Source organism: Populus trichocarpa, chromosome 7 (genome assembly GCF_000002775.5).
Source record: "Populus trichocarpa isolate Nisqually-1 chromosome 7, P.trichocarpa_v4.1, whole genome shotgun sequence".
NCBI classification, from domain to species: Eukaryota; Viridiplantae; Streptophyta; class Magnoliopsida; order Malpighiales; family Salicaceae; genus Populus; species Populus trichocarpa.
In genome coordinates, this window is record NC_037291.2 from 14,054,700 (window position 1) to 14,068,095 (window position 13,396).

The 13,396-nt window shown below is 33.1% G+C and overlaps 2 protein-coding genes across 5 annotated transcripts; one reads left to right on the plus strand and one right to left on the minus strand.

Annotated features, from left to right (window-relative positions):
- The first annotated feature begins 5,330 nt into the window (after positions 1-5,330).
- Positions 5,331-8,250, plus strand: LOC7491782 (isoeugenol synthase 1). The gene is made up of 5 exons (XM_002310419.4): positions 5,331-5,584; positions 5,824-5,958; positions 6,056-6,284; positions 7,250-7,453; positions 7,895-8,250. The coding sequence occupies exons 1-5, from the start codon at positions 5,396-5,398 to the stop codon at positions 8,092-8,094; spliced, it is 957 nt and encodes a 318-aa protein (XP_002310455.1). The 5' UTR covers positions 5,331-5,395; the 3' UTR covers positions 8,095-8,250.
- A 784-nt stretch (positions 8,251-9,034) lies between these two features.
- Positions 9,035-13,207, minus strand: LOC7491781 (plant UBX domain-containing protein 11). Of its 4 annotated transcripts, XM_024605745.2 has the most exons (10): positions 13,097-13,207; positions 12,877-13,004; positions 12,383-12,435; positions 12,206-12,287; positions 12,009-12,074; positions 11,837-11,904; positions 11,287-11,505; positions 10,682-11,198; positions 10,149-10,418; positions 9,035-9,451 (listed from the first exon to the last, which is right to left on the minus strand). In XM_024605745.2, exons 2-10 carry the CDS (start codon positions 12,974-12,976, stop codon positions 9,378-9,380), a joined length of 1,449 nt encoding a protein of 482 aa, XP_024461513.1. In that variant the 5' UTR covers positions 12,977-13,004; positions 13,097-13,207; the 3' UTR covers positions 9,035-9,377. The 4 variants fall into 4 exon arrangements, with proteins under 4 accessions (XP_024461513.1, XP_052310660.1, XP_052310659.1 ...); XM_052454700.1 differs by having other exon boundaries at positions 10,682-11,144; positions 12,877-13,168; XM_052454699.1 differs by having other exon boundaries at positions 10,682-11,171; positions 12,877-13,168.
- Between the last annotated feature and the right edge of the window lie 189 nt (positions 13,208-13,396).

A 13,396-nucleotide genomic window follows, 5' to 3' on the forward strand; every position in this document is an offset into this window, starting at 1 on the left:
CAAAATTAAGGATGCATTATGTGCAAATTCCAGTATAGTTATGAATTTATGACATTTTAAGTTTGGTTCTCCAATTTGACAAATTACAATTTGACCCCTAAAGATCTAATAAAATTTCAGATTGGTCCCTAGATATAATTTTAGTTTTTCAGATTGGTTTGATGGATAATTGAGGTTTTATGATGAATTATTATCAAGTTTTATGATATTTTTTTTTATGAATTAGATTTCGGGAAAACCATTTAATTTTTGGGTTTTTGGGGAAAATGACTAGTTTGGTTCATAAACATGTAGGGTTATGAGTTAGACCCTTAGTTAAGTGTATTAAATAGATTGTACATTCTTTTCGAGTTATTTTTTAGTGTGTTTTTTTTTGTATTCAAATAATCTTGATATTCTACCTGCGGGATATCAGTAGGATTTCTTTCGGTATCTGCTTTTGAGTTATATTCGCTTTTGAGTTAGGCGAGTGAATAATTTTTTATATGCATGAGAAATAGTATAAATATTTGAATTTTTAATATGAATTGGACCATGCTTCTTGATATATATATATATATATATATATATTCTTTTGTTATGATAAAACATGATCAATTGTTGAAGATGAATTCTTGATATGAGTCAATATACACTTTTGAATTGACTTCTGAATTGATAGCTTCTCATTTGATTGATGTCATGAGTTGAGCTTTAAGGTATGAATCTTTCTGTTTGATTATGATATAAACCTATGGTATTCCGGTTAGAATACACATGTTAATATGGTAGTGTTAGTCTTTGTGCATATCGTATCTGAAACTTTAGTTGGTCAGCGGAGTCACTAACACATATGAACTGATCATCCCACATTACGGAGCCTTATGTTCATTGCATTTTGATTTTCTGACAAGCTTTACCTTATGATATTCTTGTTATGGTCTATTTGAGAAATTTTTCTATAAAAATCTAAAGCCATCTTTGTACGTGTGTGTGTGTGTATATATATATACATTCCTCATTTTTGTATTATCTCGTGTATGTATATTGAATTTTATCTACTCACTAAGTTGTTGAACTCACCCTCTCATTATTTATCATTTTCAGGCTTATAGCTTGTTAGCATGTCACTTTTATTGGACCAAACCTACTATTTTGGTTGTAATTAATACTTTTTTTTATGTCTAGTTAGTACTCCACAACTACGAATTTGTATTAACTTTTGTATTAAAATAATCAAATTATATTATGAAGTTAGTTTTGTTATTACTATTGCATTGAACTCTAATTGAGTTATTTAAAGGATAAGTCCGTATATGAGTTTGGGTTCGCTTAGGTATGGAACCCTGGAAGGAAACCTTGCTTATGGGCCGGGAATCGGGTCGTGACAGTTTTAGTTGGGTTATTTTTGACAAATTTTAATAATTTTACCAGTTTGGTTTGTTTTAGTTTAATTTGGATTGGTTTTTTTTAGTTTTTAAAATTTAAAACCAAAATCAAATCGAATTTTTTAAAAAAATTCTAACCAAAATTTTCCAATAAATTTGAAAAATATTTGGTTCAATTAATTTTGAATTGAATTTTAGTGGATGTTTTAGGTAATCTTGTTTAATTAAGCATGTCCTTTGAAAACTTTCTTTAATATCATTAAGGATTAATATTTATATATTTGTAGGGATGTAAGATTTCGTTTTCAACATTGGATATATTAATGTATAATATGGAGGGATGGGGAAAAGCAAGAATAAAAAAGGATTTCAGAGAAACTTGCTTTGACATGCTGGCATAGTTGTTACACCCCATCCTAGAGGTCAATTCAGGACAAGACGAGTTCATGTATCAAGAGGGTTATTGTAGGTCAATGTAAGTTGATCAATTTTTTTTTAAAGATCAAAACGATGTTATTTTGATCAATTTTTTTTAGTTAATAGGTTGAGAGTCGAGTTTTAACTAGGTTAGACTCGAGTTGATTAAGTTAGTGGGTCAATTCAGGTTTTTAATTGAATCAATCAGGTTTTTTTTCTATTTTTTTAAACTCGGTTTGGTTTAGACCTTAGGTCAACCAGATATAGGGTCTACCCGCCAGACTATTTTGGTTTTATAACCATGCATGATGATACTCTTAACTGACAAGCATGATATTCCACAAGGAAAGGGGAATGTGTGGGAGAAGCTATTAATCTTTTCTTTAATGACCTTATCCTTGTGAATAACATGTGATGAAGCTCATTTCTATTGCATGGGCTTGAAGGCCAAGCTGTGGCTTGAGATAAGATTGTTAATCTCTTAATTCTGGCAATCTGATCCCTTATTTCTTGACGGAGTGACTGGTAGATCATGCTTGTTATATGCAAAAGGTTTCTTTTTATATATTTGAGGATTCTTCAACGATTAAATTAGTGTCAGTTCAGAGGAGAATCAATTATACTTTCAGGAAAAATATTTTTTTAGAATAGATCTACCATTGTAAAATAGAGAGAGATAAAACCCCACCCTTTAACAGTTATCTTTTTTTTTTATATAGCTCTTAAGGTCCCTCCCTTCATTCTAGAAGAAATGATTGACGTGTCTGTCTTGTTAAGATAAAAAAATTTATGTTTGGATAAGATATCATTATCTTGTCATGGTATAAATATTTATAATTTATCGGAATAAAAATATTTGTGATCTACGGTTCATTATCAGATAGCTTGAGATTCTTTTAGAGTTAAAAAGAACATATGCCTGGGCCGAGGAGTTTAAAAATGTGTGGGTGATAATCTTCTCTCTGGTCATACTTCTGAAACACAGTCCCCCACAGACAAGAAAACAATAAACCTCAATCCATCAACACAAAAATCTTACCATGGCTCCACCCTGTCTGCCTGGTTGGAATTCATGGTCCAAAGTGAAACTTCCAATTTTCATTTTGAAGGCTCTTCGTCCTGACTTGTCCGCACAATTTTTCGTGATACACATGGTAAAACAAGACAACATCAGCCATTCATACGTGAGCTGACCAAATTGGGTGGTGTGGTGACTTGTCAATTCTGAAGTCGCTTATTGGTTGTTAAAAAAAATGGTCCAGTACAAGCCTCGAAGAGAGAAGGACAAAGTGGGGCGGCCATTGATGACCAAGAGCTAGCCTAGACTCTAGAAAGGAAGAAGACATGAGTGAGAAGGACAGGGAGGGGTGTTGTTGGAAAGTGTGATTTCTGCGGGAAAATGATGCCAAGATGAGGTGAAGGAGAAGAAATTCATGGGCCTAAAGCTGCCTACTCTTGCTCACGCCATATCTAACCTGGAACAGGTAAATATGGTAAACTTGATCTTCTTTCATGGAAGAATATCTATCTATGGTTTTGCTGTCAAGAAAAAACATGGGAGTTGTCTTCTAATTGAATTTATTTAAGGTTAGTAGGGAGTGTGATAATAATGGTTTTTTAAAATATTTTTAATTTAAAAATTTATCAAAATAATATTTTTATTTATTTTTTAAAAATCTTTTAATATTAATACATCAAAACGATTCAAAAATATATAAAAAATAATTTTAAACAATAAGTTTTAAATTTTCCCCAATCTCCAAATGTAATACAGAAAAGTCACTAATAAAATTTTGGATGCAATAGTTAACATCTCAATGCATAACAAAATAATAATAATAATAATAATAATATTATATATGCTTGCAACCAAACCATTTAAATTTTTTTCATTTTTTATAAATTAAAGATATCTTCATATCAAGGTTATTAATTTTTTTCATGCATTTATGTCAAATTAGTCTTAAACCATATCCAATCAAATAATATATACACATGACATATATATTCTCACACAAGCAAAGTTCAATTTCTTTTTGCCTGTCTCTGATGATCTGCAGGTGACCACCGAGTTGGAAAGGATAGCACAGCACCAACTGGGTCACTTTGAAATAGTTGAAACTATCACAGTATACTGTCAATAATATAAATTATATTTTGAAATCTTATATAGCGGTTTAAGTTATTAGGTTGAGTTAGTTCTTTGATATGATATTAGAGTCTTGATGACCAAGCAGTCACGAGTTCGAATCTCACCATCCTCGTTTATTTGATAAAAATTAAGCACAAGGTAATGTAAATCTGTGCAAGTTTCAAATCCAAAGGGATTTCACTTGAGGGAGTGTGTTAGAGAATAATATAAATCATATATTGAGACCTTACCTAACAGCTTAAGCTATTGGGTTAAGATGATTTTTTAACAATAAATTTGATTAATATAGAAAAGCGTTGCTTTAATAAAAAAATTTAAAAAATAAAAAAATAAATTAAGTTTTGATTATATTAATTAGAACACATATTGACCATGATTTTTATCATGTCACAATTATAATAAAAGAACGGGAAAAACACGAATATTGTGAAAAATAGTTTTTGCAGGTACGTACTGATATCCTATTAGGAATAGTCAAGATACAAATTATTACTTGACTCGAATTTTATTGCCAGCCAGATAATTTTTTTATTAAAAATAAATAAATATATAAGCATTTGAAATATGTTTTTTTTTAATTTTAATTATAAATCAAAAAACCTAAAAGTAAGTGGACGCTTCTAAAGGGGAAAAGAAGAGAATAGGTGAGTTAACAAACCTCAAAATTTCAAAAAATAAGACATTTTTATAGTAAAAGACTTAGCCAAAATCGCCCATATAATAATTTCTAAATTGCCATAAATGGGTTAAATTCTTTTAGTATATGTATAATAATACAATATATATTCTCCTGAATAAATTAAGATCAACGTTCCAAGCTTCAACAACTGTTATTATTTTAAAAGTCAAAAAGGAATTTTTTCTTTCTTTCTTACAGATAGTTATCAAAGACTCACGTAGTTTTTGTTTATGCTGATTAACTGTGTTTTTGAAGAAAAAAAATTAATTAATTTTTTTTTTATTTTAGATTACGGAAGATAGCAGCCCGTGCCATGACTATTCTTCCTCTCTAGGCTTGTGCGGAGGATAACCTATGATTTGTCAAAAAGGAGAAACGGAGGGCTTTTCTTCTCATTGAATTTCCTTCATGGCAGTAATAATATAATGGATGAAATAGTTACCAATATTGCAATGCATGACAAAATAATAATAATAAATAAATAAAAAAGTTCAAACAAGGCAAAAGAAAAAGTAACATCTCAAGTATAAGAACACGCATGCAACCAAACCATTTAATTTTTTTCTCATTTTTTTTTTAAATTCTTGGGAAAAAAGTGAAAAATAGTTTGTGAAGGCCAGTTCCTTGACTATAGTCTACCAGGGAATAGTCAAGGAATATTTTTCCTATTTAATGATTAACGTTCCAAGCTTCAAGTACTGAAGTATTTCTTAGCTATTGCATTAACAGACTGCAAGAAGCACTTGAGAAATAAATAAGAACAAAGAAGAAGGGAGAACCATGGCCTGTGAGAAGCGCAAGATACTAATATTTGGAGGGACTGGGTATCTTGGCTTACACATGATCAAGGCAAGCCTCTCGATGGGCCATCCAACCTACGCTTATGTTCGCCCTGTCAAACCATACACCAATCCTTCAAAGCTAGACCTCCTCAAGGAATTCGAATCCATGGGAGTCACTGTATTCCAAGTAAACACTTGGCTTCTTCCATTAAACATCCATAAACTTTATCTTTACTTACTAATTTCGATTCATTAGCATGCATGCACGTACGTATACAGAAGTTCTTTCTATTTACAAAGAAGAGACTCGGTCTCAAGATACTTATAGCCTATAGGGATAAGATGTTATACATATGTGGTGCCAAGAATGTCCTTGGTGTAATCCAATCTTAAATATATATTGATGCAGTGTGTATAATTTGACAGGGAGAGTTGGAAGAGCATGAGAAGCTTGTTTCAGCAGTAAAACAAGTAGATGTAGTGATTTCTACTCTTGCAGTTCCTCAGCATCTGGACCAACTCAAAATAATCAGTGCTATGAAAGAAGCTGGTAACATCAAAGTAAGTTATAATTATACCGTATCCCTTCTTGGAGAAATGTAATGCTGGCTAACTAGCAGCACAGGCTTATCATGATCTTTTGTGCGTGTTCTGTTAGAGGTTTGTGCCATCAGAATTTGGAAATGAGGTCGATAGAGTTAGTGGGCTGCCACCTTTTGAAACAGTGCTTGATAACAAAAGGAAGATCAGGAGAGCATCAGAAGCTGCTGGACTTTCTTACACTTACGTCTCTGCAAACTCATTTGCTGCATATTTCGTGGATTACTTGCTCCATCCCCATGAGAAACGAGAAGAAGTTCTTGTTTATGGAAGCGGTGAAGCCAAAGGTGAGTTAATTGCAATTGACCCACCCACCCACATAGACTAGCGTTTTACCTTTTTTTTTCTTTTTTCGCATTATTTTTCAAGATCTTTAATTTAACCTAGGCCATATTATATATTAAACCAGATTTAATGGTCAATCTCACACAAAACCCGTCGGATTGATATATCCACGTTAACTATAAATCTTAAAAAAAGAGTCAAAACAGTATTATTTTAAAAAAATAGCATAATTCCTTAGAAACAGTAGAAGATTTGGAAAATTACGTGTTAAACTGCGATCTATAAATACATTGAAGAAACATGTAAAACAACGCTTCTTTTGACCGGAAAATTAAGATCTATAATCGTCGAGACATTAATTATATTATTGTGTCGTACAGACAGTTTTTTCTTGTGAGTTTTATGAATTTTTGTCAAGATTTTCTTTAGTTAAAATCCTATATTTCTATTTGTGCATTTCTTTTTTGTTTTTATAAAAATTATCTCTTTTATTAATAATAATAAAAACTTATTCCGGTATGAAAAACATGTTTAGATTAAAAAAAAAATCACGTTTCGATTACTTTTATGTGGTTGTATATTAACTTTTATATATGTGGTTGTATGAAAAAATAAAGGAATAATTAATTTGATAAGATTATATAAGAAAAACTATAATTAAAAAATAATAAATATATATTTTATTCTCATTGAATATTTATAAGAAATGTTTTTTTTAAAAAAACACATAATTATTCATAAAGTAATAAAGTAATTGTTTATATTATCATAAAATCTCTAATCTTATTTAAGAAGTATGGTATTAATTATTGGATGATTTTTAAATTGTACGTTAAGGATTTTCTTTGAAAATCAATAAGATTAACATGATGGGAATTATATTATTATCATAGCATTTGCCCACTCCCTTAATTTGAAAAGCATTTGCCTAATTTATTTATTTTTTCTTTTCTTTTGTCACTTGAAGCTGTGTTGAATTACGAAGAGGATGTGGCAGCCTATACAGTGAAAGCAGCAACAGATCCAAGGGTTGCCAATCGTGTCATCATCTACAGGCCCCCTGGAAACATTGTCTCCCAGCTAGGTTTAATATCTTCTTGGGAGAAAAAGACTGGACGAACTCTCAAGAAAATCCATGTCCCTGAGGAAGAAATCGTGAAGCTCTCTGAGTGTAAGACGTCACATCTGAAATTAATTACTTTTTATATGCTTTGAGCCCACGTTGATATAAAACAATGGATAAAACAACAACTAAATGCATGCATGGCTTAAGCTTTTCTTAAAGGATGTTATCAAATTCATTTGGCACATGGTTGACTAGGTTATGTCGGGTTAGTGTTTCACGACATAAAAGACAGAAATGTATAAAGGGATGGAGAAAAAAACATTCAAAAAATATATTTTCGGAACAGTTCTTGAGTGAATTGTTTTTTCTTTCAAGAACAAGAGATATAGAAAGGCACGTTCTGTGTTTCCACTATTTTCACCTTTTCTATCTGGAAACGATAACCAAATTTACCTAAAATGTCTCGATATTGACACCTTTTGTTACATTAAATTATATGCGATATGTTATGGTGTTTGATAAACTTTTCCATGGTGGAAAACGCAGCCTTGCCCTTCCCAGAAAACGTCCCACCGTCGATCCTGCACAACATATTCATCAAAGGTGAGCAGGTGAGCTTTGAACTCACAGCAGATGATTTGGAGGCTTCCGAGTTATATCCTGACTACAAGTACACTTCCGTTGATAGTCTCCTCGACATCTGCTTGGTTAATCCCCCTAAGCCCAAATTAGCAGCATTCTCGTAAATTAATTATTGTGCTTTTGTAATGTGTGCACCAAATTAATAAAGAGCTAGCTTGGTGGCTTAACTTGTATTTATACAAGGCCATTTGATTAATACAAGAAACTTCTTCATTAATCCATGTAGGTAAATGTCTATGAAATTACTGTCTTTTTGTTAAGGAGTTGGATTAGAATACAACTTCATTGCAGTGTTATTAACCAACTCAGGTTTCGACAACTTAGCAGATCAACCCGCGGTTCAGTCAATTTAGTTTGACTCTTCAAAAAAATAATAAAAAATAATGTCCTTTAACTTATTACAATATTATTTTGAATTGATCGGCGTCAACACACCCACCTTAGGACTCAAGTATTGTGTTGAATCACATATCAGAAGTTGGGGGGGGGGGGGGGTCGCTTTCCAAATTTTTGTTAGTTTGTTCATTAGGAGCTGTCTAATTATATTAAAGTAAGATTACTCTTCAATTTGTGTTTACTGTGGTTGTATAAAATAAAGAAAATTGATATTTCTGAATAGTAAAATTGCACCGTTGGTTATATCTAACCTGTATATTAACTAGTGAATGCTTGTAAATCAAATCTTGAAGTCTTGAGAGGGATTGATGCGGTGATGAATCACCGGCCCAGAGACCGGAAACCGAGAATTTTTTTGGAAAATAAACTGAAAATAGCATGATGCCTAAGTTATATAGCCAATGAACTGCATGCCATTTTCTTTCGTTTTGCCGTTTTGGCTTCTGATTTAAATGACAAAGGAGGCCATACTGGGAATCAGATGGTAACCCTTTCCTATCATACAACATGGACAAGGAGTTATGATACTTCCTGGCCAGATGCAAGTATCAAGATTTGAGGGGGTTGTTCAGCAAAGATCATGATCAAGTCGACTCTTGACAGTCTACAGTTCACAACTGCACAGGCATAAATAAATTTTTGGAGCAATTATGGAACTTCGTTAACTTCTTATTCCTTGAAGGTTTTATTGTTAGCAAATAGGAATATATACCAAATTATCATGCTTTTATCTGGTAAAATGTACTCACACCTATTTCAGAAAAGATGACTGCCCCAAAGTAAAAAACTGTGAAAAAACATAAAGAACTGAAGCTTCTCACAAGATCAAGGAGCATCACCTTCCTATTTAGCATCATTATCACCACCATATTGAGTTGAATTTCCATTCCAGAAGGAATTTCTTTCACTGAATCGGCCATCATCTTCATCATGTTTCAGTGTGTGAATGTTACTCCCAACGCGTGAAGTTGTTGGTTGCTTGCCCTTGCTGTCATTTCTGCCAGTTGATGAAGAGTTTTGGTCTGTCCATTCTTGGAGTGTTATTCTGAGATGTTGAATCTGGGCCTGCGATGTTGAAGCCAATGATTATGAAGTACGTTCCATGAAAGCACTTTGTGACCAGTTATTTCAACTAATTCACAAACATGAGTGATGTATAAAAAGATGAAATTTAACAGTGAAGTTAGAAGACAGAATGTTCTCTAAGCTGAGCACCTAGCCACACTAGTTTTCCAGCAATTGCCACTTGTTTCAACACAAACTATTTCCGTGGATTTCATGAACATGAGAAATGAATAAAGAAATTTATCTGTAAAAGCTAATTGAAGAAATGGACTACTATTTCAAACTTTGCACATTCTGAAGAGCTTATCACTTTTATTTCAAAAATAGAACGAGCTGAAAGATGAAAGCTTCCACTTTTTCATTTTCAGCAAGTCATCAGCCCCTGACACCCCACTCAATCCACACACCTCTCCATTCTCATAACACTCAAAAGTGATATGAAAAAACTCATTCCAGAAAAATAATGCAGAGCAAATGAAGAGCCACTGATAAGATTGTCAACCGGGGGAAAATCACCAAATTCAGACCACAAAACCAAACACATCCACCATATCTTTAGAAATATGTTTTAACAGTTACAGAAAATATGCAATTTCAGAGACTCGATAAGAAATTAGCCTTCAAAGAGGCCATTTTCATTTCAGATGTTAGGCCCAAATAAGTATAAATGAATCATTAGTAAGGTATGGAAACTCACCATATTCTCCTATGGCAGATTGAGCTTGTCCAGAACTTGATGGGTTTGCACTACCACCAAAGTAGGAGAGAGGATTAACGTAGGATAGAATCCTTTTGACATATGCAAAATATCCCCCGTCATTTGCATTTACTGAACCACTGCTAGTTGTAGTAGTTGCTCTGTCTGACAAAGAACCTCTTTGGTGGTAACTTGTGGCTCGCTGACGAGGAACCACTATCAATGCTTGTCTATTAAGTAGAGACAACTCTGATAATGATTTATTCAAATCTGCAACAGGTTAAAATGAAAAACAAATTTATAATTGGCATGAACTTAATTTAATAGGGGCCTTCTCTATGAAGGTATCAACATAAAACTTCTAGAGAAAAAAATGCAATAAAAAATAACAAAAAGTATATTCAGAATGCTTCTTAATGAAATGAATTTCAAGAAAATGAAATAAAACAACAAAAGAAAAATATCATTGCTATGTAACCGAAGCATCGTGCCACAAAAACAATGAGATACAGTACGATATTTGATGTGCATACCTTGATCGCTGAATGTCTTGCGAGGATAAGGAATGGCAAGATCATATGCACCAATGCCACTTGCTTGGTTTCTGTCCACATAATCTTTAACCGTTCTCAAAGTGCTTGTCACAGAAAACTTCTCCTGTAAGCTAACACCATCAGGCAGACGGATATTTAAATGAACATCACTTGATACATTAACTTTTTTATTATTATTCAATGTCCCGGGCACCATATCATCCATGGATTCAGCCTTTTTATCTCCTACTTCTTTTATCTCAGTAGTACTTAATTCTGAGCCTCCTGTGGGAACACCTGTATGATTACTAACACTCTTTTCTTGGGCAAGAAGTCCATCTTCAGCAGCAGAAGATGTATGATCAGCTATGATATTGTCTGTGCTGGTTACCGAAGAACTGGGTGATTTCTTGTCTTCTTCAGTGGGACAAGTGGACCGCTCATCCCCAACAGTCTGCGACTTCTGAACATTAAATGATTTTGAAGATGTCTTGTCACCCAAATTGGTTATTGTTTTCTGTTCATGTGAGTAACAAAACAATGGAAGCATTTAATACCGTTATTAAACCCATTAGAGAACTTCATGAGAGCTGTTGCTTAATTACCTCAGCAGTTGGTTCATGACTTTTGTTTTCTTCTATCACCTCCGAAGCAGCAGCCTGTGTTCCAACCTCTGAAGGTTGGATATGCCTGTCTTTCAAAGGCACCGGCACGACTGTACCTGAAGAACTTCCTTGCCCAGAGGAACCAATATCAGAAGACCCAGAAAGTGGTTCAGGTTTCTTCGAAGCAAGTGCTGTAGTCAGGACAGTTGCTGTTGTTTCCTGCACTTCGTCATCAGAGATTTCAATTTGAAAGGGGAATAGGCACAAGTCAGAAATGAGTGTAGGGTCCTAGAGCATGAAATGTCTAAATAGCTTGAGCAGAAAATAAACAGTTGAACCAGTAAACATGAAGATATCTAAACTGGTTTAGACTCAAGTAACAATCTCCTACTTGCAAGAACATGGTCCAAACAAACTTTAGCTCCTTGAGCATTAGCGAATGCTCAAAGTGGAATCAAAGGTATTGAGAGTTGCCACAAAAGTGCATAACAAGACTAGGAGTGTTGTAAACTCTGCACATAACTAACAAGATAAACAGGCACTTGCACACCTGGATATGAAGGGTCAGCCACACTTTCTCTAAACCAGAAGCCAAAACTTCAGCAGTAACAAACCCTTCTGCGCGATCACACAAAAACATAAATTAATCAAATCTCAACAACACCATTACGCATCACATTAAATGTGCACCAAAACCAACAATTTCAAGGACAACACCATACCACTTTGCCAAAGTTGAACCCCATTGTAGCCAATAGCTGTTATACAAGGAGCAGATTTCTGTTGGTCTGTAATTTCAATTTGATGCAAGGATACAACCTTCCTTTCAAATATATGACCTTTCTTTGCTTAAAAAAAAAAAATTAATAATAATAATAATAACGAGCAAAAAATTGTAATAAGTTCATATAGAGGATACATATTGCAGAAAAATTCAAAGCATCAGTGCTTCCTTCTGGGATATGCAATAAAATGCAGTACTTTGAGAGCGACTCTGCCACCTAATGCAGCACAACAATATTAGATCCATAACACGGTATGTTAGATATCATTCAGAAAACTTATCCCAGATTAGAAAAAACTAAAAAAGCCTTACTTTAGAATCAGTCCAAGTGGATTTTTCCAATTCAGCCGATGCCACATTTTCACCTGAAAATCGACACTAGCACTTCCACTTTATATCAAAACAATTAACAACCACCCTCAAAATATTACTCACTTCCGAGAAACCCTAATTTCACCCTCTGTTACATTACACCACTATTAGCTATTACATTACACACCACTATTAGCAATTAGCAATCCCCGGTTCAAAGTATTAGCTGGGAAACTATCTGATCTCTCACAATTCAAAACTGTTCAAACTTTTAACAAACTACAACACTAAACACCAATCAATGCACGGAATTACTCCCTTCAGAGAAACCCTAACTTCAGCCTAAAATTTTTTGAAAAAAAATCTCATTCATTGAATCAGCCATCACTTGGTCCTCCAAATCCAACGGTTGAGATTCTTCGGGATAGACTTTAACTAAAAATAGCATAATTCCTTAGAAACAGTACACTAAAAAACACAGAAAATAAAATTACCTGAAATGTAAACAACAAAAAGTTTCTTTTGTTTTTTGGATTCAAGAATTGCCTCCGCTATTGAACCTTTATATGTAAATGAAGAAATTGAACCCTTCATCTGTTCTTTTTTTATCAAAAAAAAAACCCTAAAGCACAATGAACAAATTATGATCAGAATGAATATAAATTATAACTTAATAAATAAAAAATTGAGATTGAACTAGTTAATTATTTTGACCTAGGGTTTTGAAACCAGAGTGGAAGTTATGGTACGGACAAAAAGAGAAGCGCGGGGAGGTGATAGAGAGCGAATCGATGGATTTTTTCTTTTTTATTTTAAATAACTAACCAAATTGAGTAAATTTTAACTCGGTCCTTATAGTTTAACAAAACTATATAATTAATTCTTATAGTCTTAGAAGCTATATATTTAATCCCTATTTTTAAAATTTATTTATAGTTTAGCTTTTTTAATTTAATTTACTTTTGTAACAAAAAAAACTACTTAATTGAGCATTGTCAATAATATTTAAAGGAG